This window comes from Geotrypetes seraphini, chromosome 14 (genome assembly GCF_902459505.1).
Source record: "Geotrypetes seraphini chromosome 14, aGeoSer1.1, whole genome shotgun sequence".
Lineage (NCBI taxonomy): Eukaryota > Metazoa > Chordata > Amphibia > Gymnophiona > Dermophiidae > Geotrypetes > Geotrypetes seraphini.
In genome coordinates this window covers 59,125,453-59,153,022 of record NC_047097.1, presented here as the reverse complement: position 1 = coordinate 59,153,022, position 27,570 = coordinate 59,125,453, and the positions used below count along the sequence as shown (strand labels likewise).

At 44.0% G+C, this 27,570-nt stretch overlaps 2 protein-coding genes across 9 annotated transcripts in view; one reads left to right on the top strand and one right to left on the bottom strand.

Annotated features, from left to right (window-relative positions):
• Positions 1-6,004, bottom strand: part of CTNND1 (catenin delta 1) — a 137,906-nt gene extending 131,902 nt beyond the window's left edge. The window contains exon 1 of one of the 4 annotated variants that reach the window (XM_033919702.1): positions 5,868-6,004. In XM_033919702.1, the coding sequence (XP_033775593.1) occupies positions 5,868-5,884 (17 nt within the window). In that variant the 5' untranslated portion in view covers positions 5,885-6,004. Of the gene's footprint in view, positions 1-3,539; positions 3,639-5,867 lie in introns of those variants that run through there. The other 3 variants (XM_033919699.1, XM_033919700.1, XM_033919703.1) reach the window with 3 other exon arrangements.
• Positions 5,902-26,544, top strand: BTBD18 (BTB domain containing 18). 5 transcript variants are annotated; one of them, XM_033919710.1, is made up of 3 exons: positions 5,902-6,035; positions 21,417-21,564; positions 21,819-26,544. In XM_033919710.1, exons 2-3 carry the CDS (start codon positions 21,441-21,443, stop codon positions 24,317-24,319), a joined length of 2,625 nt encoding a protein of 874 aa, XP_033775601.1. In that variant the 5' UTR covers positions 5,902-6,035; positions 21,417-21,440; the 3' UTR covers positions 24,320-26,544. The 5 variants fall into 5 exon arrangements, with proteins under 5 accessions (XP_033775601.1, XP_033775597.1, XP_033775600.1 ...); XM_033919706.1 differs by lacking the exon at positions 5,902-6,035 and adding an exon at positions 6,068-6,146; XM_033919709.1 differs by lacking the exon at positions 5,902-6,035 and adding an exon at positions 6,068-6,173.
• The last annotated feature ends 1,026 nt before the right edge of the window (positions 26,545-27,570 follow it).

The window sequence follows — 27,570 nt, the reverse complement described above, 5'->3', positions numbered from 1 at the left end:
CAACCATCTGGCAAAATCCCAAGAGTAAAACAGATTTTTTTGCTCATCACAGGAAAAAAGTAGTGGATTTTCCCAAATCCATATGTGGTTGGTTGGTAGTCATCCTAGTCCCTTTAGGCACTTTGGTTCAGCTGGGTGTCTTTTCTTCCTGCTGCCTACCTGAAGGAATAGGCCGAGCTCCGATCCTTTTAAGCAATGTGGACAAAGGAGTATCCACACTCTGCTGGTGCACCGGTCCCCGCGGACCTTTCCACCATCAATCACCCTCACTCAGCCACTGGTCACTCTGGCCCTGCTGGTGCACAGGTCCCTGTAGACTTTCCCGCCACCAGTCACTCTTGTTCTGCTGGTGCCGCCGGCCACTGGTCACTCTGGCTCTTGAGGGCTTACCAGGAGTTGGGCTTATGCCCACATTCTTCCTTCCGAGGGTCACCTTGAGTCCCGGTTCACCAGGACTCTGCAATGTGCTCTTTTCTTTGGAGAGTCATAGAAACATTTTATTAATGGCAACATTAGTGCATATTCTTCTTATACAATGGCTGAATGGATCAAAATAAGCAAACTACCAAAAAACCCATTACAAAAAGAAAAAGATCAAAGACTTCTATCATTAGTGTATAGCCATTAATTTAAAAAAAAGGAAAAATTGACCATTCTATTCCTGCAGCAAAAATGGCCTTAGCGCATGGGGGGAAAAACAGCACAAGTGTGTGCTAAGGCCACTTTTTGCTGTAGTTTAGTAAAAGGGCCCCTTAACTCTCTACTGCTTCTGGAACAAAGTTGCAATAGATTGTGAGCCCTCCAGGGACAGAAAATGCCCACTGTACTCAAATAAGGAAAGGCTAAAGAAGCCAGGGCTCTTCAGTTTGGAGAAGAACCTGCTCATGAGAGATATGACAGAGGTCTATAAAATAATGAGTGGAGTGGAATGGGTAGATATGAATCACTTGTTTACTCTTTCCAAAAATACTAGAATTCGAGTGCATGTGATGAAGCTACTAAATAGTAGATTTAAAACAAACCAGAGAAAATATTTCTTCAATCGTGTAATTAAAGTCTGGAATTCATTGCCAGAGAATGTGGTGAAATCAGTTAGCATAGCAAGGTTTAAAAAAAAAGGTTTGGATCATTTCCTAAAAGTCCATAAGCCATTTTTAGGATGGACGTGGGAAAATTCACTGCTTATTTCTAGAATAAGCAACATAAAATCTGCTTTACTCTTTGGGATCTTGCCAGGTACTTGTGGCCTGAGTTGGCCACTGTTGGAAACAGGATACTGGGCTGGATAGACCTTCAGTCTGTTCCAGTATGGCAACTCTTATGATCTTATGTAATAGCTTATGGGCTTGCAGGCAGTATACAAGAAAGACAAAAAAATGTTGGGTTTTTTCTGTCTTAAAAGGCTAGAGTCACTACCTGCCCGATCGTGATCCGTGTCCGATCCGGGCAAGTCCGATGGATTCAGAAATCAGCAATATTCTAATGGGGGCGATCGGAAGAATGCCCCCATCCGCTGACACGGATCACAAGTGTGCGATCCTGAAGCATGCGCAGACCATCTGCTTTCCCTGTAGATGGTCTGTGCATGCGTTCGTGTTCGTTTCTGCTCCGTTGTTGTTGGTTTTTTTTTGGGGGGGGGCCCGACTCTCATGCTATCAAAAGTTGCCTTGAAGGGTGATCCCTGGCGGCAGCAGCCGCTTAAACTCACAGGCCGTGACTCTCCTGCTCTCTGCCGCCTTCTCTGCAGTGCGAGCCCGCAGGTTTAAAGCGGGGCTGCTCTGCATAGGGCAGCCCCACTTTAAACATGCGGGCTCACACTGCGGGGAAGGAGGCAGAGAGCAGGAGAGTCGGGGCAGCAGAGATCAGTCTGGGTAGCAGAGCAGGGGGAGTTTGGATTCGGGGCAGAGAGTAGGGCGGTAAGAGGAGAGTCTGGGCGGCGAGGCGGGACTGAAAGGCAGGAGAAGGGCAGAGAGCAGGGCAGTGAGAGGAACTAAACAATGCAGCCAACAGCCACTACTCTCCCCCAAATCCAGTCCCAGGGCTTCTGCAGAGTAAAGGCAGCGAGATCAGGGCAGCAGAGAGCAGGGCGGCAATGGAGCTGGAGAGTTGGAAAGGACGTTTACGATTGATCCCTAGCAGTCGCTTCTTAAGTTGATCGGCCAGCCCAGTCAGTTCGCAAAATTTGATTTGTGAATCGCGTCCCTGCCTACTTTGCATGCTGTTCCGCTCATTTGCATGCGCGGATCGGAATCGGATCAGCAGAGAGGTAAGTGGATCGGGTCACAAAATGATCGGTCCACGATCGGTTTGCTTTGTGAATCTAGTCCAAAGTTAGTTGGATGCTCTGGTAGGAATTATCTTTGTGAATCAGTAATCAAGAGCAAGTAATGAGATTTGCAAATCGGGAAATTTTGTCAGCTGCAGACTTGCTGGCTGCTTCACTGGGTTTGCTGAGAAAAGTATGGTTTTTCTTTGTTCTGTAAGATAGCAAAATTAATTGTGTATTCACCTCTTCCAGTCTAAACTGCTGCAATGTTCACTGTGTGAGGCTCCTTTGTTACAGCATTTACAAGATTAAGGTTTTTGTAGAAAGTGATGACTAAACTGGTTACCAGAACTAGTCCTAGAAAATCTCTCATTTGCTCTCCAGGAACGTCTCTGACTGCTTCTTCCTAAGGCTCGTCTAATGCTTATCAAATTAGCTTTGCATAATTCACTCTGTACAGACATTTAAATTTGCTTGAAGAGACCTTCTCAGCCACTCCCACTATTAGGAACTCGTTTAGTCATAGAGTTCTGCTATTCTGATCCTCTTCAGAACTCCACACAGGTCTCACACTGATATAGATTTGATTTTTAAACAAAGGATATAAGTTAATAACAAAAGATGTAAATAATATATTTTTGTTCTACAAAACATAAAGTTTATTGTGTATTGTTCTAAGATGCCCTAACCAAAAAGTTCCAAATAAAAAATTTAAAAAATGACTTGAAAGTATGAGCAAAAGCAGATGACATTGAACAGTTAAGCAAGAGTATATCCTGAAGAATCTAAATTGTTCTGTTGCTTTAACTCTAATTCAAGATCTTATGTTTTATATTAGAAACTTTTATAAGATCATGGTAATGCAGTTAACAGCTGTGCTAGTGAGCCAGGATTCTCAAAAACCTGCGTTAAAAAGCGATAGTCTGCTAACACAGCTGTTTTGATATCGAATCTAAAATAGCGAGACATTCTCAAAAAAATTGCGCATGCAAATAAGGTCGGAAGACAGCAGTGAAGATTCCATAAATTTGCATGTGCCCATCGCTGGTAATAGCAATGGAGACATGTGCAGAACCCCCCCAACCACCCCAAAAAAAACCAACAGTGGGAGAGATGTTCAAACTCTCCCACTGTCAACCAATAACCCCACCCCCTGCAGTGGGAGAGATGCCACACTCTCCCGCTGCCCAAAAATCCCTGCCGTGACCTCTCCCCTGCAGTGGGAGAGATGCCCATTCTCCCCCCACTGGCAAGTGACCCCCCTCCCACTTACCTCAAATAAATGATCTAGAGGGACACGGAATCCCTCCTCCCAGGTGCCTGCATTGTCTAAAATGGGCCTTCCCCTCCCTAGTGCATCTTAGGATGCACCAGGTAGAGGCCTGAGGCTGATTGGCCCAAGTTGTTTAAGGCCTCTCATAGGAGGACCTTTATACAACCAGGGGAGGGGCTTTATACAACCTGGGCCAATCAGAGCCTCAGGCCCCTCCCTGGATGCACCAGGAAGGGGTCTAAGGCTCTGATTGGCCCGGATGCCTAAGGCCCCTCCTATTTCAACATATAGGTCTGGAGTTAGACTTCCAGCGACTGGGACTTGCCGTTACCTCCATCTACTTGCTTCGGTGGCATATTAGCATCAAGTCTAATTGATGCATGCCTTTCTGTAACCGATGTTTCAACCAAACATTGTGTTGACAAAGATACATCACAATGGACAGTGCCCTGCCAATTAAGCAATCAGTCCATTTGATGCATGGCTTTCTGGGTAATATAGTTTGTAATTTCTGAAGCTCATTGCCTTTTTAGGCACTCATGCTTCAACGCCTTTGGCACCTTTGATATCACTTGATGTTATATGGTCTTGGTGCCTCTTCTTCATCGATGAATATCGATACAAATTGTCGTTTTGAACTGCATCGCTTCTCAGGCTTTCATACTTTGATGCCTGTGACACCTTCAATAAGACTTGATGTAAAATGGTATTGGTGTCTCTTCTGCATGCATCGTTCTGCATCGGTACTGATCCATGTTAAGTGTAGTACATCCAACAACGGTACCGTCTCCATCATCCATCTTCTTGCATCATAGCATCGATGAACATCAAGCCTTATTGCAGTATTTTGTTGCAGTAAGTCTTCTATACTGCGACGTATACACCGATGGTACCGGTCCTAGATCCAAGGGTATGGATGTACATTGTTGAGGAATACCTCCACATCAACACCGGTGTTCTCCTGTGCAAGTTGTGTCTCCTATTGGGTGTGCATCTTCTTTGAGGTCTTCCACCCCTTGACACTCTGCTGCACCATGGTTACCCGCTCAGTCGTAGGTATCGGTGCAGAATATTCCTTCTGTGATCAATGAATTTCTGTGCACGACCTCGGTACTGGCCCAGCTTCGGCATAGTTTTTACAGGTTGTAAGGTTCCATCTGAGAACCTTCTTCACAGAGCTATATCGATTCAGGTTACCTGCTTATTCGAAACAGCTGCAGTTTGAAATACCATGTCTTTTTCATTGAAGCGGTACCAAAGACATCAAGGAGTATCATCATCATTCGCCCCTTTATGTTCATTACTTCCTGTCCTTTCTATATTTTTTCTTCAATGTATCTTGTACTTTGGACAGGAGGGATTACTGATCATTACTGGATACACTTCCCATCTACTCCACGGAAAACAAAAAACTGATGACCTCGTGAGCTGGAGTCAGGCGGCAAGGCACTCATGCATGCGCAGTGCAGGTAGTCTTAAAGCTTGCAAAAGCTTAAAGCAAAAGTACACTTTTCATTGTCCGTACCGGGGCTCCGTGGATGACGTCACTCAGACGTGAGAATATGCTGCCTGCTTGTCCTAGGATATTCTAAGGACCCTGTAAAGCTTTTTTGTGTGTTTAATGTTGTACCTGAGGATAATGGTATGTTTGTGTGGACAAGCCTGTGAGTCATTGTGGAACCATCATTAACTAACCCACTTTTTACAAAAGCAAGGAAGAGGTTTTTAGCACCAGCCAGCATGCTGAATGCTCTGCTGCTGGTCCGACGGTGCTGAGACTGTAGTTCTAACCACTGCACCACACTCAGTGAACAGTGACGGGCACTATAAAGCCCATACTGTTCTGGTATGCAGATTCAAACCCAGGACTGGCCAACAAGTCTCCAGCCTGGAACTGGGTAACTGCATCTCTATGCCTAGTAAAACAATAAAAGCGCAAGGCTTGTACTGCAGCAGGCCTTCACGAGCCTCATTTGCGCACATGTTCAAAGCTTCCTATTTCCCCACCCATAGGGAATTCACATCAGAAGGGGGCAATACCTGGTGCTTTTTATTGGCATGCAGGTGATGGAGGGGGCATCAATGTATAGATGCTGGATAAGAAAAGGATAAAGAAAGTGTTGGTCACAGGAGTAGGGTTATGGAAAGGGGGATCTTGGTGTTGGCCACATGGAAGGGAACATATAGAGCAGAGCTGATGGTTCGCCTAAAATGCCAGATACCCTTGCCCTCAAAAAAATCGATTTCCATAATTGCTGGTAGAAGCAGCTTAGGCCGCTCCCTTTTTGCCACCTCTTTCTTATTGCTCTGTCTCCGTTTTCCATCTACCTTTTTCGGTACAGCATTCACCTCCTCCCACTCTCTTTTAATTTACTCGGCGAAGCGAGGGAGTAACACACGAGGTCCCCTCTCCTCGAAGGCTGGCAGCAACGGAGGCCTTGGAGCAGACCGGCGCGCGCAGATGTCCAAGCCCTTCGGGAGCTTCCGGTTACTAAGGTAATACAGGGGGGGGCGGGGCTATTGTAGGTGGGGGCCCGGGAGCACGTGCCGCTGGTTCCGCGCTGAGCTTCCCTGCAGGTACCTGTGGCGGTGGGCCGGTACGCTGAGGTGAGACGGCCCGGAGAAGGAGGGACGGTGGGTACAGTGAATGACGGAGATGCAGATGCACATGTTAGCCCGTTGGCACCAGAGATGTGGCTAGCTCTTAAAAATGCAAAAAAACAAAAACCCCGATGAGTTGACGGTCGCTCTTTAGGTAGGGCTGAACGTTTACTTCCCCTAATGACGTTTAAAAACACTGGCTTTACTTTATTATGTGTTTTGAGGGTGGACTTGTAACGTCTGTCGTGGTCTCAATGCTATGAAATCTCTAGATAGCTTCTTTTATGGACTTGAGGCCTCCAGCGGTCTCGTGGAGCAGGGCGCGCGCTCGCTCGCTTTCCCCGCCCTCTCCGTCTCGTGCTTCTGTTGCGCCAAGTGCGCTGGCGCCGTAGACTACGGTTCTCATCGCTGCCCGCCTACGCGCTTCTAGGTGCGCAACAAACCCTGCGCGCGGCTTCCTGTGGCGTGGCGGGACGTTGAGGCGGAGCCAGCGAGCGCCAGTTCTGTTTGCGGCGCGCGCGGGTGCAGAGAGGGTCAGGCGAGGGGGCTGTGTTGAGAGCCCACCCCCAGGCGGAGTAGATAAACTACTGCTCCCTAGAGAGTGTCCCCATCTTGGCAAATTTTCTGGGGTTTTGTTGGTTTGCTTTTTTTAACATAGTAGTTTCAAGTTTATTAAAAATTTGATATACCACCTTATCATTTATTTCAAGGTGGTTATACATTTTAAAATAGGGTAAAAACAAATAATACAATTATACATAACTTTAACAAAATAAACATACAAGATTAGACAAAACAATGACATACATGATTACACAAACCGGTATGATTGGAAAAAAAAGAGGAGAACTACAATAGTAATACATCTTTTAAAATCATGATTAAATTGTTTTCTTTTAAAAAAATATTGATCTTGGTCACTTAGCTTTCTTCTCTTTCCAGAGCTTTCTTGAGTGTTGGGCACCTTTGTCTTTCCTATTTGATCAGCACCATCAGGAACCTCCAGCCACAAACTCAGCAGCACACCTATTAGCCTATGTATATCAAATTAATTAAAAAAAAAAAATCTACTTCCCTAACAGTATGTAATTTGGAATATCCTGGCACTTTCTGGAATGTCTGAGTGAGTGTTGCCTTAACATAACTAAATTAGCTAGCCCCAAGAAATAAAATTTAACAAAAACAGTCTCCGACTTTCCTACTCGGAACATTTTTAAAGTATTCTCCCAGAAATCACGACTCGCAAACAGTCAGGGAATATAAACATCAATATGCAGTCAGCCCAAAACAATTCACAGGCACTGAATATGCTGCTCTATGCATCAGAGGCTGCACTAACTCTATAGAAACAAGATCTCACAACCTCTTACTTTCAGTTTTTCTTTTAAAATCCCAGGTTTGTTTGTTTTTTTAATTCAAGGATCCTAGCTAGAGTTCCTTTTACACATTGCCTGTGAGAATTGAGAGCTGGTGACTCTTGTACCATTCCCTGGTAAGCCTTAACTAGCAGCTATGCATTACTTGGAACAGCTTTACCAGCCTGCCAACCATCAAAGCTTCTCGCGCAAATGTACACTTCTTAGGAACTTTATTCTATTTTAGAAATCCCTATTTCCTCTATAGACAGTCATCCAAGAACAAGGCTAACATCTTGTGTTTGCTCTTTCAGCCACTCCTCTGTCTTTTACCATTCAGTTTTCTTTCCAGGTTGATTGCTTTCTCTTAAACCTCACACATACTCGCACAGTCTTCCTAAAACTTTTCGAGAAAAGGTTTCAAGGACACTCAAGGAATCAACCACATTTCGGCTATGAGAGCAGGACAACTTAACGCAGACTTCACACACTATCAAAGCTCCCTCCCAGCTGACTCTCACCAGCAAGTACAGCATCTGGAATGTTTTCCCTGGTTACCAGGGCAACCAGAAGATACAGTGCAAGTGCATCCTTCTCAGCAAGTGCATGGCTGCACAGAACAAATTTTTCACCCCTTTACAACCCTTTCTTCACCTGAAGGTCTGGCATCTTCCCATCCCCGCAATCCAGCATCTATCTTACCATCCTCATGCTGTCCCCCCCCCCCCCTCCCACCCGCATTATCCTGTGCTTGCTCACCATTCTTCCCAGCTATAACACTTCGGGCTGCCAGGATAAACATGACTGAAGTAAACATACTGCCTTTGGCAACCGGAAAGCTTTTTTCCTGCTACTGTTTCTCACCTATCCGAGGACAGGTTTCTGGGTTGTCAAAGGCAACTTCACTCATGCTGCCGGTGGCCCGAAGAGTTAGAGCAGCGCCGCTGGGAATGAGAATGGCGAGCAAGCACCGGATCTCCCAGGGAGGGGGAAGGGGACTCTGGCTAGGTGCACGAGCCACCCAGAAGGACTCTGCAGGCCACCATTAGCTCGTAGGCCTTACAATGAAGTCCACTGCCCCAAGTGCATCATTCTGCACTTCTTTGCTTTGCATAGAATCTTAGTGGTCGTACATTAGACAGTTGTTCTAACTTTTGCAGATCCTTTTTCATGTTTTCACTCCCTCCGGGGTGTCCACTCTGTTACAAATCTTGGTATCGTCTTCAAAAACGTAAATTTTACCTTCTAAACCTTCGGCAAAGTTGCTCACAAATATATTGAACAGAATCGGCCCCAGCACTGATCCCTGACGCCAACCCGCTTGTAAAGTACCCATATCTATTTTGTCACTCCCTCTGTAGTTCCCTACCCCAATTGTCCTGTTTGTGTGTCTGAATAGATTGTAAGCTCTGTCAGCGAATCCTGTTTAAGTTCTCTTGTCTGTGTTATAAATCAATATTTGGTCTTTTCTGACCCCCACTTACCTAGTTTCCTGGCAAGTTCTATTAGGCCCATGCGAAGAATACATCTATTCACCTATCCGACAATAAAGGCCTGCCACTACAAAAGATTCTTGGACAGAACTCTTGCCTTCCAGGCAGGCAAATGGAACGACTGGCTTAGTAACATTATAACACTCTCCTCATCCTATTTTCAATTAAATATGACAATTATGAAGAATTATTGAGACAAGAAAAGTTGAAAGAGCTCAAGTTGGGACTGAAAAAAACAACAGTTCATGTTTACTAAATTATCACAAGAGAGTGAAGTGGCGGTGCATGCAAGCTACATCTTGTTGGAGTTGATAGCTAAACACTTGAAACCTTTTACCGAAGGTGATTTTAATCAAGGAATGTCTAATTAAAGCTGCAGAAATTGTTTGTCCTGGAAGTGGGAAGGTTTTTCAAACCATCTCTTTGTCTCGAAATGCAATTGCAGAAAGAATTACTGATTTGGCCAGCAATTTAAGTGATTAGACCAATGCAAAATCATCTAGTTTCAAAGCTTTTTCCATTGCCTGTGACAAGAGTACGGACACTACTCAATTAGCTGTGTTTCTTTGTGCTTGCGACACGAATTTCAACATTTTTGAGGAATTATTGGAATTAGTACCAATGCATGGCACTACAATGGAACAGGATATATTTAATTGTGTTTATGAATTTCTGCAAAAATACAATTTACATCTGTCAAAACTTAACTTCTATAGCTAAAGATGGAGCTCCTTCTCAATGGCTAGAAAACTCAATGGTTTTGTGGCATTACTGTGAAAAAAAAACCAAAGTGAAACTTGTGCGAATCCAAGATTCATCATACACATTGCATTATACATCAAGTAGCATTATGCACAAAAGTAATAAACAAGGAAAACGTGTTGACATTTGTCAAAAAAATCAATTTCATAAAATCTCGAGGCTTAAATCAGCGACAATTGTCTGCTTTCTTAAGTGAATTAGAAAGGGAATATTCCGGTTTATCCTACTTTACCGAGGTACGTTGGCTATCCTGCTCCATGGTCCTTAAACAATTCTGGGATTTGAAAGAAGAAATATGTCAGTTTTTAATAACTAAAAATCAAGACGCAAGGTTGTTTTCTTATCCAGTATGGTTACAAGATTTATCCTTTATGGCTGATATAACAAAATACTTAAAACGATTTGAATTTAAAACTGTAAGGAAAAGATCAAATCATTATGAACTTGTGTGATCAAAGTAAAGCATTCCAATGTACACTAGTTCTTTGGGAAAAGAAGTTGAAAAATAAAGATTTAACACACTTTCCAACATGCAACATAAGAAAATCAAGTTTAGATGAAATTGCATCGTATCAAAAATATGCAGAAAAAATGTTAAGCCTTAGAACTGAGTTTGAAATCTTTAGAAGACAAGTTTTCTTTATTTTCTTTGATTTTCTCAATAAATATCTAGAATCAGTACCTAATCATATGCAAATGGAAGTAATTGAGAACCAGTGCGATTCAGATTTGAACACAAAATACAGTGAAGTTGGCTTGCTTGAATTTTACAAATATTTGCCAGCCAGGTTTGATAATACTATATTTTTCGATTTATAAGACGTACCCAACCATAAGAAGCACCCACCTGTAGAGGAGGAAAACCTACGAAAAATATTCCCATCACCCTGCCCTGTACCCCCTCTGGTGGTCTAGTGGTAGGCCGGGATGGGGTCTTATAGAGCAAAAAACCTGTAGGCAGCACAAGCACACACCCCCATAGGCATCCCCCCTGGGCAGCAGAACAGGCACCCCCTTCTCCCCCGTAGGCAGCAGAATCAGGCACACACACCCTTAAACAGCAGAGGCAGGCACCGCCCCTCCCCGTAGACAGCACAGGCAAACCCCCCCTCCCCCTGTATGAAGCCCCCCAGTACCTTTTTTTGAAGTCAGTTGGAGCTTTCCCTACTCCTGCCTGTCTCCCTCACCGGATGGCTCTTCTGTTCAGGCAGAGCAATGCAGAAGGCAGGCACGTGCTGTTCGTGTTCTTGCTGTTCGCTTTCTTGCTCCACTCCTCGATTGGCTGCAGTCAGTTCTCGCGAGATGCCAAGTGTCAGGAAGAAAACATTAATTTTATTGTTGCTGTGTTCTTTTTTTTATACTGTACTTTTCTAAATAAACCTAAGTTTCTATGAAAAATAACGTGTTTGCTTTTTTGCGGCCCACATAAACTTAAACCTTGATTATATGGGCCTGTGTCAGCCTTTGAGTTTGACATGCTTTCCCTAGTTGCACTCCCTAACACTATTCCTGCCATGTGTGACTGAAATATTCTGTTAGCTTGATTTTTCTATGTAACATTCTGTAGTAATTTGACTTCAGTTCTCTTGATAGTGGATGGGATATTTGTGAGGGGGAGGAGAGGGGAGACTGGTTTTGTTGATCCTTGCTCTGCATTATTTGTGATTTATAAAATGACAATTGTGCAGAATATTGTTTATTTTTATACTTTAATAAAATAAGTTCAATATAAAATCATAACTATTTGAGGCTTGTGCAGATGGGATCAGATGTTTTGCGGGGACTGAGCTCGTGGGGATGGGGCAGAGATGGGGACAAATTTTTCCTCATGTCATTTTCTAAGTCTGACGTCTAGTTTTGTCAGCTTTTTGAAGGGAACAATTGTCCTACTTTATAAAGCATGGACAAAATTGAGTATTGTGCCTTGATAAAATTCCTTCATTTGAAGGGAAAATAGACTATCAAAATTAAATGTGAATTAAATGCATCTCCTTCACTTTCAACGGTGAACAGAAACAACTGATGAAATGGTTATTGAAGTTCACTGAATTGTGATGGAAGATTGCCAGTGCCTATTGACCCCCAAATGAAATTTTCAGAGGCTGCCTGCATTTCATCAGAACCTGTACACATCATCCTACACAAATATTTAAGCTTGAGGAGGCTATTATTAGAAACAGTGGTTTTTCTGGTGGACCATTAATGGAGGCAAAATTTCTCTCCTCAACCCTGCTGTGCTGCAGTAACCAGCATTGCTGTCTTCCACACCCACCCTACCCAAGATCACTGGATCTCTACCTATCCTCGTGGTTATGGCGCTTGGCTGGTGCAGAGCCTTGAATACTTGTGCATGCTCAAATCCTTGCATATCCATGCATGCTCAAGGCCAGGCACTGATCCAGCCCCAGAACTGTGAGAAAAGGTAAGAAGGATCCAGTCATTGTAGAGGAGAGCAATGCCATTTTTGGTTACTGCAAATTCAGGAGGTGGGGCTATTATGGGAGAAATAAAATTTGGCTTTTAAGATGAAATTTACAGGGTTTTTTTTGATGCTGAAACAAAAGGATGGGCTATTATTAGAAAGAATATAGTATTTTAAAAATAGAAAAGCAATTTATGGGATATTATAATTTAATGGTATGTCTTGAGACATAGAGGAGATGAGATCAATTTTTATTGCTTCCTCCTAGACTTTTTCAGCTGGATGCTTTTTTCTACTTAAAATTTCCATGCAAGCTTAGAGTCTCCTAAATAGGTTTGGAATCCTTCCCATTTAACCTTATTTCAGAAGGTTTGAGTTTAATGTATTATTTTTTCTTTTTCTATGCTTTTACATTATAGATTTTCTTTGTTTGATTTGCAATTGTAAATTCATAAACAAAGTTAGCTAGGTGGCACATCCATTCAGAAAGGGAATGAGATTTGATATACCGCCTTTCTGTGCTTACAATCAAAGCAGTTTCTGTTATGTCCCTTATGGATTCCATACTCTAGGTCAGGGCTGCCCAAGTCCAGTCCTCAAGATCTACTGGCAGGCCAGGTTTTCAGGATATCCACAATGAATATGCATGAGAGAGATTTGCATACCAAGAAGGCAGTGCAGGCAAATCTTATGACGAAGACCACGCACCATTTAGTAGCCTTCCTCTGGACTAAATGAGGTCTCACCAGAGTCTTATACGGGGGCATCAATACCTCCTTTTTCCTACTGGCTATACCTCTCCCTATGCACCCTAGCATCCTTCTAGGTTTCACCATCACCTTTTCAACCTGTTTGACCACCTTAAGATCATCACATACAATCGCCCCCAAGTCCTGCTCTTCGGTTGTGCTCATAAGTTCTTCACCTCTTAAACTGTACTGTTCTCTCGGGTTTTGCAGCCCAAATGCATGACCTTGCATTTCTTAGCATTAATTTTAGCTGCCAGCATAAAATATGTTTTACTACCTGGGATCTTGATGGACCATTGGTCTGTCCCAGTAATGGCAACTCTTATGTTCTTAGAGCATGTTTAATAACGAACACTGGATCCTGTGACATGGGGACCCATTTTTCCCCATCCTGTCCTCGTGAGTTTTGTCACTGCCTCGTTCCTGTAAGCTCTGCCTTAACTGCACAAGCCTTGAACACTTATGATTTTAAACTGTTTGATGCTTGTGCAGATGAGGACAGAGCTTAGGCATTGGTGGAATGAGGCATTATGACATCACAATCTGAGCTCTAGAATGTTGCTGCTTAGGATTTTAAAGTGTTTGAGGCTTGTGCCGATGAGGACAGAGCTTAGACATTGGTGGAATGAGGCATTATGACATCACAATCTGAGCTCTAGAATGTTGCTACTTATGATTTTAAAGTGTTGGAGGCTTGTGCAGATGAGGACAGAGCTTAGGCATTGGTGGAACGAGGCATTATGACATCACAATGAGTTCTAGAATGTTACTGCTTATGATTTTAAAGTGTTTGAGGCTTGTGCAGATGAGGACAGAGCTTGCAGGAATGGGGCAGGGACAGGAAAAGAACTCTCCGGGATGGGAAAATGAGTTCACATGGGGATGGAGAAAATTCTGTCCCCGTGTCATTCTCTAGTATAAAACAAAATTAAAGATCGGAGTAGTTGCAACTAAAGGCTCATGGTACTCTAGATCCCAGTAGAACCCCCCCCCCCCCCAAAAAAAAAAAAAGACTGATCTCATCCCTGCCCCAGTCTCTCTTGTTGGTGGTGTTGAGTGAGGCAAAATATTGCTAAAGCCATGGTCCCACGAGCCACCCTATTCCAGTGCCCATCACGGAAAGTAAACAGCAAGAGAAAATTGTCTTATCCCATACAGGCAAAATGTCACAGAAGGCACTATAGGTTTTATTTGCATAAAACTTTCAGAAGTTGCAGCTCCTGGACAGGCTTGGAGTGTGAGATGATCTGGTCGTATCTCCTCTGCACCAGTCCTAGTCTTTAAGAAAAAGTGGAGAGAGAGCTCACTCTGGTCCTACAATTCAGTCTGCAAAAAATTTATGGCTACAATCGGCAAGTCCTGCCATTATTCATTTCAGCCTTTATGCTGATCCCAGGCGAGAACGATGCTGATGAGTCGCACTGATGTTGGTGTAACCCCAAAACCAGATGTATTTATTTATTTTAAAAGTTTATATTCCGCAGTTCTATGTGGATAACAATAAAACATCCAAAATAATTAAAAACATACAGATAATCCATACACATACATACATACATACATACAGGTATGCTGGTTATCGATCAAACAGGATTTATTTTAAAGTACAGTAAAACCTTGGTTTGCGAGCATAATTCATTCCGAAAACATGCTTGTAATCAAAGCAAATTTCACCTTAAGAAATAATGGAAACTCAAACGATTCATTCCATAACCCAAAAACTTTAATACAAAATAGTATACGTACTTGTATTGCAAGACCTCGCTCATTTAGAACAGTCACCACCCTCCAGTGTCAGAGAGAGAAGAACCATTGGCTTAGTTCTGATGATTTGATGTGTGTGTACTATATGTACTTGTATTGCAAGACATTCCTTGTATATCAAGTTAAAGTTTAATAAAATGTTTTGCTTGTCTTGGAAAACACTTGCAAACCAAGGTTTTACTGTACTATCTTTGGTGCACCAAACTTTGCATCAAACGGTACCATATTGGTTTCTGTGTCTCTGCGAACAGTTGGTAGTATGACTTTAGTATGTCAATCAGCTATGAATATATGTGTCTACAAAAACAAAAATGTTTACAATTGCTGGGATGTCTTATTATGGAATAACTTATTCAGTCAAATAAGATTATGTGTGCAACATTCTAGAGAAATGGGCTGCGACATGGCAAATGAGGTTCAACGTGGATAAGTGTAAGGTGATGCATGTCGGTAACAAAAAATCTCATGCACGAATACAGGATGTCTGGGGCTGTACTTGGAGAAACCTCCCAGGAAAGAGACTTGGGAGTTCTGATCGACATGTCGATGAAGCTGTCTATGCAATGTGCGGCGGCGGCAAAAAGGGCAAACAGAATGCTAGGAATGATTAAAAAGGGGATCATGAATAGATCGGAGAGGGTTATCATGCCGCTGTACCGGGCCATGGTGCGCCCTCACCTGGAATACTGCATTCAGCACTGGTCGCTGTACATGAAGAAGGACACGGTATTACTCGAAAGGGTCCAGAGAAGAGTGACTAAAATAGTTAAGGGGCTGGAGGAGTTGCTGTACAGTGAGAGATTGAAGAAACTGGGCCTCTTCTCCCTTGAAAAGAGAAGACAAAGGGGACATGATCGAAACGTTCAAGATAACGAAGGGAATAGACTTAGTAGATAAAGACAGGTTGTTCACCCTCTCCAAGGTAACTCTCTAAAGTTGAAAGGGGATAGATTCCGTAGGAACGTAAGGAAGTTCTTCTTCACCCAGAGAGTGGTAGAAAGCTGGAACGCTCTTCTGGAGTCTGTCATAAGGGAAAACACCCTCCAGGGACTCAAGACAAAGTAGATAAAGACAGGTTGTTCACCCTCTCCAAGGTAGGGAGAACGAGAGGGAACTCTCTAAAGTTGAAAGGGGATAGATTCCGTTCAAACATAAGGACCAGAAGATATTTACGGTATTTCACCATTCGCGGTCCGGCTCTGCCCCTATCCCCCGCGAATCCGGAGGGAGAAGTGTATTTTGGATTACTGTTTTTCAGTATATGTGTATTTATCCCAGGACAAGCAGGCAGCATATTCCCACACATGGGTGACGTCACCGACGGAGCCTCGCAGCGGACAGCCTCGAAAGCAAACTTGCTTGAAGATCTCGATCTTTCGAGCACTGTACCGCGCATGCGCGCGTGCCTTCCCGCCCGAACTAGGGGGCGCATCTCCTGAGAGGATCCTCAGTTCGTTTAATTCCGCGGAGACAAGAAGACATGTTTTTCTACATCTCTGCAGCATTGCCTTCTCTTCACCGCGGCTGTTTCTTTTCTTTCAGTTAAGTTCGGTCGCTGTGCTCTCCTATTTCTTTTTCGTTTTCTTTTCTTAAAAAAAATAAATAAAAAAGTTTCAATTGTTTCTTTGATTTCGTGTCCGGCCGGTGAGCCTTGGGCCTAGGCCCATTTGCTCCTTTCGTTCGACACGGACTTTATTTTTTCCATGTCCCGGCCTCTTACCGGGTTCAAACGTTGTCGCCAGTGTAATCGTGTGATTTCGGTCACCGATCCCCACTGCCGCTGTCTACAGTGCCTGGGTCCCACTCATTCCCCAGAAGATTGTCACCGTTGTTTCACTCTTACTCCACGGGCTTTTCGACGCCGGTGCGCTCAATCTTTTCAACTTTTCGGAGACATGGAGCAACCTTCGGATTCTGCTTCGACCTCGGCGGCTGCCCCGGTCTCGAAGGCTTCGACTCCGACGACATCGACGACTACGGTCTCGAAGGCTTCGACCCAGGCTCCGGCTGGAGCTTCGGTCTCGAAGGCCTCGACCTTACCTGCTTCGGTTCCCTCGAAGACGATGCCATCTACGAAGTCTTCTATGGGGGGTAAGTCTCCGGGTTCTCTTTCAGGTACCGTACCCAAGAAGCCACCAGACTCCTCTGCACGTCCATCTTCCAAGCGTACCTCCAAGATAAGGGAATACTCACCTTCGAGGTCGCCCTCTTCGGAGCGTACTGCTGCACCTACGAGGTCAGAATCTTCTGTTTCGGTGCCGATGCTGGAGGACATGCTGAAATCTATACTCACCACTCAGATTTCCTCCTTAGTGGCTCAATTGGTCCCGTCCTCGACCTTGCCTCGGACTGATCAGCCTGTCACACAACCAGAGCTTCCAGTATCTCGAGGCCGATCCAGGACACCGAAGAAAATTTCTTCGTCTGATTCTTCTCCAGATTCGCCTCCTCCGAAGCACCGGTCGAAGCATTCGAGACCTATTGCTCCCAAGCTTCGGAGGGAGTCTTTGGCATTGGATACCGAGACTTCTCTGCCTCATTCTTCGAAGCAGAAGCACAGATCTCGACACCATCGCGCATCGACTCGAAGCCCTTCTCGACCGAAGACTCCACCATCGAAGCCACCCCGTCGAGACAGTTCACCACAGACCTCGACTCATTCTGTACCACGTACACCTGGTACTTCTCCATCCAGGAGCCTGAAGAGAAAACATTTTCTTACTTCACCTCACAGTGCAGCTTCTTCTGTGACTCTACATCTAGACTCAGAACCACTTTCACCATATTCTAGAGAGGCTTCTCCCTCATACTCAGCTCTTCCTAAATCTTGCAGTGTATCTCCTGAGGAAGCGTCTGATTCCAAATCCATTTCTTTTGCCAAATTTATTTTTGATATGGGACAAGCTCTCAAACTGGATCTTCATTCAGATTCTAAATATACTCCTGAATATTTAGCAGATATGGAGCTTCCTCATCCACCGAAAGAGTCCCTCAGATTACCTATGACTCCTGTTCTGAAACAAACCTTTGTTCGTAATATGGAGACTCCTTATTCCATCACTGCCATTCCATCTAAATTGGAATCCCGTTATCGAACAGTTCCATGTAAAGGTTATGAAAAGTCTCAACTATCTCATCAATCCCTGGTAGTAGAATCCTCTTTAAAGAAAGCACATCCTTCCAAAATCTATGCTTCAGTTCCTCCAGGTAGAGAAGGTCGTACCATGGATAAGTTTGGTCGCCGTTTATACCAAAACTCTATGATGGCAAATAGAGTTCTTAATTACATCTACATCTTTACGTCCTACTTCAACCATTTTCTGAAGATTTTACCATCTTTTTACCCGGATATCTCTACCACTCGTCTTTCAGAATTTAAACTCATCCTTAAGACTCTTTCTCAATTACGACTCTTCATGTTACAAGCCTCATATGATGCATTTGAACTCTCGTCTCGAGTATCGGCCTTTGCTGTAGCCATGCGTCGTTTAGCATGGTTACGTATTGTGGACATGGATCCCAACCTTCATCCAATACGTGTCATGATGGTTTACAGTCGATGATGATAATAAAGGAAGCAAGACTTGGTCTGAGCTTGAACTGAGAAGTTATATACCCATATGCTATACTGTTAGTTCCCTTGCCTCCAGTTCAGCAATGAGGAGAAAAAAGAACCCTCTTTAGAAAGAGATGCTATCCTCATCCCATGTTTTGGCTGTTGGCCCCAAATGACTAGAGCATCAGCAGTGATATAGTCATACCTGTGGAGAAGATGGGTACAAATCCTTGGGTCTCGGTAGCAGCCAAGAACCACTGGACAGCTTTGAGGTTCTGAAATGGCGCTAGACTGGGCAAATTAAGCATGCACTTGTCCTCATCCTGACCCTGGGCTTCAGTGCTGCCATATGGCGCTAGACTGGGCAAATTAAGCATGCACTTGTCCTCATCCTGACCCTGGGCTTCAGTGCTGCCATATTTTGTCAACAAGCAGGATGAAATCAGCCACTCTAATGGGTAATCTTATCGAACTCCACTCTAAGCGACTACAAAAAGGCTTTTGGAGAATGTTTTAGATCTATTTGGCAGACAGTTAAGAGACAGTGCAATTTAAAGGTCTTCGTTTGACCCTCCAAACAGACATTCAAAGGAAGCATTCATATGCTTACTGCAGATTCTTTCCCTATAACAGGAAGTCATACTTTTTCCTTTTTAGTGGAAGACATTTCAACCACTTGCTGCACAGACAAACATGGATAAATGTCAACAGAAACCTCAAGCCCCAAAGATAGTATAGAAGGGTTGTTGACAAAAAAAGCAAACAGAATGCTAAGAATTAGAGTAGAATCTCAGTTAACCAGTGCACTCACCCAACAGGGGGAAAAAAAAGTCCCCTAAAGCACCAGAGGTAGCGGTCCTGAGCCGCAAACTCCCCTTCCCTCCTTCAAGCCCCGAATTACTAGAAATGGTGGCAGTCCTGAGCTGCAAACACCACCTCCCTACCGACACTAAGCACCACCGTGGCAGCAATCCTGAGCCACAAAGCCGCGAATCCCCTCCCTCCCTCCCTTACCCAAAGCGGCAGCTGGTCAGCAAGAGGTAGTGCTCAAAACAGGCTGCTCGCGACCAGTCCTCTTAGGGCCTTTTCTCTGACGTGTCAGAATGACACACTAATCTAATCCATTAGTGAACATTTCTTGAACTCTTTCTGGTAAAGCAACCATAACTTTTAAGAATCGTTTCTTGGTCTGCCTCCCATGTTCTTCTACAGATAATCTTTCCATTGTCAATAATTCATACATCTGATTACGCCATAAGGTAAGACTTGGAGGAGAGTCTCCAACCCAACAGAGTAACAAACTTCGTTTTGCAGTCAACATTGATTTCCTTAGAAACAAACTCGATGCTCTTGTACCTTCAACAATATTTGTCATATTGTCCAATAAACAAGTTTGCGGTGTAGCCTGTCAATCTTCTGTTACATATATTACCATGATAGTTCCAGACCTGAGTCCAGTAGGTCCTTGTTGGTGGACAATCCCAAATACAATAAGTTGCCTCTGAATGGCCACAGTTTTGACAGGTTCCATCTGTTGGAAAACCCATCTTTTTTGTTTGAGTGGGGTTAATATAGATCCTTGTTAAAAATTTATAATGAATCTTTTGAAGTTGTAAATTTTCTGCAAGTATAAGGCCCTCTTTCCAGCTTTTAAGAAGCTGTTTAAGAATAAAATCCCCAAAATCTGTTATTCAGTAGACTACTGTCGCGGTCAATGGTGGTGTTTTATGTGTTTTCTTAATGCTGTCATAATAGTGGCACGTTAGTCCTTTTGTTATTGCTAACTGGCCAATAGTCATCACATTCTGTTTCTTCAAAGTCTGCCCAACATTTACGAAACAAGGCACTTACATAATGTATTTGAAGATATAAGTACCAGTCTCCTTTCTGTAACCCATATTAAGAACTTAAGAATTGCCATACTGGGTCAGACCGAAGGTCCATCAAGCCCAGTATCCTGTTTCCAACAGTGGCCAACCCAGGTCTCAAGTACCTGGCAGAAACCCAAAGAGTAGTAACTTTCTAGAGCTGAGATTGTGATGTCTTAATGCCTCATTCCACCAATGCCCAAGAGCCAGCCTCATCAGTGATGTCACAATGGCTTGATTGTTTTATATTTAAGAACATAAGAATTGCCATACTGGGGCAGACCAAAGGTCCATCAGGCCCAGTATCCTGTTTCCAACAGTGGCCAACCCAGGTCCCAAGTACCTAGCTAGATCCCAAGTAGTAAAACTGATTTTATTCTTCTTCTAGGAATAAGCAGTGGATTTTCCCCAGTCATCTCAATAATGGCGTATGGACTTCTCTTTTAGGAAATTATCCAAACTTATTTCAAAATATTGTAAGATAGCATCTAGGGTTCATCCTGTTCCACCACATGTTGCATAAGAGTTATCCCCTTTTTTGCCCATCTATTCCATCCTATGTCCATCTTGCCAAGCTCAAATTGCGTATTACCTATTATAGGGAGAGCGTGCATACAGTAGTGAAAAAGACTGTGATATTTTCTAAACTGTTGCCAGGCCCATCTTACAGGTTGGATCAAAACATGATCACTTATGCAGAGAAATGTCCTTTCTTCTCAGAACTTCTTCTCAGAAAGCAAAATAGGACTTCTGAAATGTCCTTTCACATCCTATATCCATCTCAAATGAGGAAGGTGCATGAAGAGAAGCAGAGTGCTGCAATGTCAGACCCACAGAGAGAGAGAGAAAAAAAAAAAATTATTATTTTCGTAAAGCTTGATTTATTTTGATTAAAGGTAAAACCAATCCTGCCTGTAATTGAGAGATTTTGTTGAAGAAAATTACATTGCTGATGAGCCAAACCCTCTGGATCATAAAACTGCTCTAGAGCAGTGGTTCTCAACCCTGTCCTGGAGGACCACCAGGCCAATCGGGTTTTCAGGCTAGCCCTAATGAATATGCATGAGAGAGATTTGCATATAATGGAAGTGGCAGGCATGTACATCTGCTCTATGCATATTCATTAGGGCTATCCTGAAAACCTGATTAGCCTGGTGGTCCTCCAGGACAGGGCTGGGAACCACTGCTCTAGAGGTCTTGGTGCTGAGAGTGTAGAACAGGAAGTGTTAAGGATGAGAGTTGAGTGAGATGAGAGAATTTGGGTTTATGCTGTGTTCTGTGTATAATCTTTGTCGTTTCTCCTGCAGAAACTGGAACTTAGCCACAACAACATGTCTGCTGCTTCTGTACCTAAGCTCTTTTATCACAACTCCCGCCTCATGCGTACAATCTTCCGGCAGCTGCATCGCCAGCAGAAAGACAATACTTTCTGTGATGTCATCCTACAGGTGGAAGGTGCGATGGTAATGGGAGAAGGGGGGGAGGGTGAGGAGCTGAAATCTTGGGGGAAACACACCTAAGTGTCTAGGACAGTTTGCCAGAATGCCCCTTTCCCCCATAACATCCTTAATGAAAGAGAAAGTATCAGTGTATACGCATGGGGTTGAGACTGGGATAAAGTGACTTGTCATCCTTTCTCCCTGCCCCACCCCTCAGTCTCCTGTAATTGTGTGGTGAAGCTGTGATTTTGATTCTTCATTTCTCCATAGGTATGCAGATTCCTGCGCACTCCTGCATCTTATCCGCTTGCAGCCCCTTCTTCACTGAACGTTTGTCCCTCATGAAGCCAGTGGCCCAGCAATTTGTGGAGCTGTCGGGTATGAAAGTCAGTGCTTTGTCTCGACTAGTACAATATATATACACGGCGGAGCTGGAAGTGACACGAGACGAAGTGGAAGAGGTTCTGGCTGCAGCTCGCCAGCTGCGTATCCTAGAATTAGAGGCCCTGTGTTTGGAAGGTGGGAAGCTGGTGAAAGCAGATCTGGGCCGTCGCCTGAACAGAGACTGTTTTCAGAGTCAGACGTACTTCTCTCGCAGTGGCATTGGCATCTCTCCGGTCGTACTCCCAACTGTTGCAGCCGATTCTCAGTTCAGAAAGAGAGTGCATGATGCCACAGTTGGTAGTAGAGCAGGACCTTGCAACGAGGTGGCAGCAACAGCATCAGAAATTTGCTTCAAGCCCCAAGAAGCACCAGCCATAAAGGAGAAAGTAGGCCTGTCTTGGAAAGACTTTGACTGCATCAAGCAGAACATAGCAGTGGCTGAGAGTGACACTGGTAAATGCCTCTCCCACAAACTATCTAGAGTTGTCTTCAAGAGGGATTCAGATGAACAAAATGAGAGTAATACTGATCCTTCTGTGACAAAGTCATGCCATACAAAGGCTACCATGCTGGGGAATAGCTTGTCCAAAGCAAGTAATGTAGTAGATATTGGTGGACTGCAACTGGGCAAGGTAAATAACAAATGTTTGAAGTGTCAGGTGCATGACGCTACAGTCACTGGGATTAGTGAGCATTCCTTTGTTGCTGTCCTGGAGGGTTCAGAGTCCATGTCTGAGTATGCCAGGGAACAGAGCACGCCACTGCAGGAAGTAGCCAAAGTCTGCCTACAGTGCAAAAGTGAACCTGATCTTAATAGACTCTCATATGCGGAGCTAGCCCCATCATCTGACTACAACAGCCTGGCCCTTCCCAAGCCAGAGGTCTCATCTGATTCTGATCCTGCTAGCTTGGTCCTTCCTGAAATGGGTGACCCCTTTGACCACACCAACCTGGCCCTCTCTGTACCAGAAACTTCTGACCTCACCAGTTGTAATGCCGCAGTGATCTTTCCCATCCACTTCACTAACCTCTGTTACAAGACATCCCATTCAGAGCTGTCGCCTACTACCCAGAGAAAAACCTTTATCAAAAACCCCTGCATAGCTAGGAAACAGAGCACTAGCAGTGATACCTCTGGAGATGAGAGTCCTGTGGGACGCATGAAACTGAGGAAGCGCATTAACAGTGCTTGCTGGGAGGTGGTCCATGAAATAGAACCAGAGGAGCAAAACCAGAGCCAGAATGGCACTTGTCTCCCTATATTGGTCAGAGAGGTGGATACCGCAGTAGGCCAGTTCCTGGAGGTCAACCCTGCAAGCTCCAATAGCAAGACCTCCTTTGTATCGGCAACTGAAACCACCTCAGAGACCCTACACAGATTATCAGTGAAGCCAGAAGAACAGAGCCATGTTGAGTTTGCAGTGCAAAGCCTAGACCAGGTATGCCAAACAGGGTATAGCATAGGAAGTGCACAAGAAATCAAAGAGCTGCTGGATATTGTACTTAGCACTTCTGACGCCAGTGAGTTCGACTGTGCGACACCTGATCTAGAAGAGTGTATCATGACTAAATCAGCAGCAGCAGAGTTCGTTAATGAGGAGGAAGGAAAAGAGAGTATTCCCAGTAATCAGCAAGTGGCGGCAGCAAATCATTTCTCCAGCAGTGATGAGGGAGGAGAGGGGAGCATCCCTGCTGATCAGCAGGACATGGCTTTGGAGCATGAGAAGTATACAGATCAGATGCAGTGTTTGGGTGCCGAGTCCGCTCCCGTAGTGCCAAGATCTCCATCGCATGGAAGCACAAACAACCTTGCAGGTAAACTAGATGTACTGATGTCATCGCAGAGGAAGCCAACAGGTGCTCGCACCTCCAAGAAACAGCAAGCCCAGACTACTACAACATCCTCTGGGGACTGCAGTGACGGTTACAGTAGTGGTCTAATGCCCAAAGTGGCTGTGTGTCACCGTCATAGCCTAAGGCAGATGAGGAAAAAAAAAATGCAAGCGCCTGATGGTTCTGTGGTGCCTCCAGTGAAGTGTACAGAAGCATCACTTGTGACACATAATAGAAGTGGTTCCGATCAGTGCATCATGCCAAAGCGAAGGTGGCAGTCCAGGACCCTAAGGTGTGTTGAGCCTGTGGAATCAGGGAAGGGTTCATTGCTGTCTCCCAAAACCTCAAGGCTTAGAAAAACTGTTGACTACCCTTCCCCTGGCAAGCAGCCCCAGACTTCCGACTCGTCGCCTGAGATAACACAAATCCTGTTGGACTCTGAGGAAGAGATTGATATTGTAGGCAGCTCCCCTCCCATTACACCCATTATACCCTGTGGCATAAAGCCAGAGCCGGCCTCTGAATCTGACACAGAGACAATTATTGTGGACTGAGGGATTCCAGCGATTGTTGCTTTCTTGCCCTTTGCCTAGTAAGAAGAGGTTCACAAAGAACTGGATAGGGATACTAGCTGAAGCATTCATTGTCGCTCATTTCCAGCAGGCTGCCAGTCTCATATTCTCAATTCATGGGAGTTCATGGTCCTCAAATTCATGGAAATGCCATTCTTTAGAGAGGGAGCTGGGTAAATGTGTCTGGAGGTTCTTAGGCTATTTTGCTATAGAACTGAGCCTTGTGACATCACATAAAGGCAAGTGTGTACAGCCCTTGGCAGGATATACAGTACTACAGAATAATACAGTAATAGAGGGTCCTGGAGGTCTATTAACCTGAAATCAAGTGTCTGTTACGATAGTAGCTTGTGCAAGAGTACTTCTTCCAGAAATAAGACCTTGCATGCAAGGGGAAGAATATCGATTGACCAAGGTTACGTCAGTCTGTCTTAAAGCTTTTGTATTAAACATATTTTGTATTTCTAGCTTCTGTTAACACGACACAGTTACAAAATAGAACATAGTTGGACCATTTGTTTCAATGAGCCTGCTCTGTTCCTCTGCCCACACTCCTATACTTTAGGAAAATAAGTATGAACTAGTTAATGGCTTAGTCAGCCGGAAAAATTGACCCAATGTATCTACAGAAAAATACCAAAACAAAAGGAACTGTGGAGACAGATGTTCCTGATGCAGGCTTTATTTTAGTCTATGGAACGTGCTGGCAAAGAGAGGGTTTGGCGGCCAAGTCTCCTCTCTCTGCGCTCAGGGCTTGTGCCACAATATCTACACATGTGTTTTTAATACAATTATACTGGAACCCCTGACGAAGGCATACTGGTCAAAACACAGAGCGTGTCAGATCCTCATCATCCATAGATGTAGATTATCGTACTACACGTTCCATAAAGCCTGCATCGGGAACATCTGTCTCCACAGTTCCTTTTGTTCTAGTTATGGCTTAGCCATCAGCCCTACATGTTTGACTGCCTAGACTTCTGCTGCCGCTTTAGACATTGTGCATTAGGATGACACAGGCATCTTCTAGATGGGAAGTGTACAAGCTTGATCCGCCTCCAGTGTGGCTCTTCTTAACCAAGTCGGATTTTTGTTTTCCTTCAGTTCTCCACTGTCCTTGTAGAATAGCAAGCGTGTTTCCATACCTTGAAAATTTCCCAGAACAATTGCCCCCCTCCCTCCTATTTTTTTATTTTAATTGTTTCTCACAGCTCTCCGGTGGCTTAATTTCTGTCGCAGCTTTGGCCACTCCAGAAATCAGTGACCACTGTGGTCCTATATTTCTTACAAGCTCTCTCCCCACAGCTTCATACCCTGAATTTTCCTGTTTGTGGAAAAAAAATGCACTTGTAATGTTCATAATTAGAAAATTTCCAGTCACCTTGAAATTCAAATCAGTGATGCTAGTTCCGTGTCCTAGGCCGGTCCTGCTACACACCTAGCAAGTCAGCTTTTCAGGATATCCATAATGAATATGCATGAGAGAGATTCGCATTCACTGCCTGCCTCCACTGCATAGATCTGTCTCTCGTCTCTTTATGGTGGATATCCTGAAACCCTGACTGGGTTGAGAAGCACTGCTTTGAAGGAAGCACCCATATGAACTATAAAGTGACTTGGAGGCCAAAGCCCAGCACAGGAGGAAGATCAAAAGGCAGAGTTGATGTTTGTGGTTTCACATAACTCCTGACAGATGCAGGAGAAAACCAGCATGTTTTGCAGCACCAGGACATGCAGATAGATGCTGCATGTTTCCACACTAATTTAAGCTAGGCCTGTTATGATTGTGATGCATTTGTAGGTCCTGAAGCAAGATGCTACGACTGTTTAGGTACATCTCCACCAACTATTCTGTCTTACACAGTCAGTACTTATCAATACAGTGGCTTTCTGCTGTGATCAAGTATTCCCATAGGTCACCCCTATCATGTCATTGATCATTTAAACCAGGGATCTCGAGGGCCACAATCCAGTCGGGTTTTCAGGATTTCCCCCAATGAATATGCATTGAAAGCAGTGCTTGCAAATAGATCTCATGCATATTCATTGGGGAAATCCTGAAAATCCGATTGGATTCCGGCCCTCAAGGACCGGAGTTGGCCATGTCTGACCTAGTACAACACTTTTTTTTAGATCCCGTTTCTCATTTTCATATTAACACTGTGGTTTAAAAAAAAAAAAAGTAATTTGTAAAACCAGTAAACTGAGCAGGTCTTAAAATGAGTATCCAAACAAAAAAATTTGGGCTAAGATATATAAATAACCAGGTGGGGGGATACGTGGAGCAAATGCTAATTCAAGAAACACCCACACATATACTTGTGCAAGAACGCCTTGACAATGCCAATAGTGCTCAGAACCAATTGAATGGTATTTAAAGATCACAACAGGGTAAAACCCTGAAAAATGTGCCTTTAATGTTCAGTCACTGCACTTTGAACACTACTGGTAGCGATTAATCCAACCAGTATAGCAGGGGTGTCAAAGTCCTTCCTCGAGGGCCACAATCCAGTCGGGTTTTCAAGATTTCCCCAATGAATATTCATGAGATCTATTTGCATGCACTGCTTTCATTGTATGCTAATAGATCTCATGCATATTCATTGGGAAAACCCAACTGGATTGCAGCCCTCGAGGAGGGACTTTGACACCCCTGCTGTACTGGTTGGATTAATCGCTACCAGTAGTGATCAAAGTGCAGTGACTGAACATTAAAGGCACATTTTTCAGGGTTTTACCCTGTTGTGATCTTTAAATACCATTCAATTGGTTCTGAGCACTATTGACCTTGTTAAGGTGTTCTTGCACAAGTATATGTATGGGTGTTTCTTGTATTAGCGTTTGCTTAAAATGAATATGCCAGACAGTCCTGGACTAACCTCAAGGGCATTTGTTTACAGTGCTCAGAACTACCTTTGGAAGGGCGCAGCATTTTGCTCCAGTGAGAGGCAATTGAAAATGAGGGTTATAAGTGGGTAAGAGTTTCACAATAAAATAAAAATGTAAGCATAAATTCTGTTGCAAAGACGTAGGATTCTGTACTGTAGCTGTTGCTTCTCTAGAGTTGCAGAAGGGTGTCATTCAAAACTTCCAACTCCCCTTCAGTTTTCTCTTTTGCAACTGAACTGAGGTGTGTTCTGATCTGCTTTGCTTCTCTTTCTTCTTTATGGGTATTTTTTTACATCGGTTCTGGTTTTCCCTGCGAGGATTGGGTGCTCAGAGGTCCCCTTCTT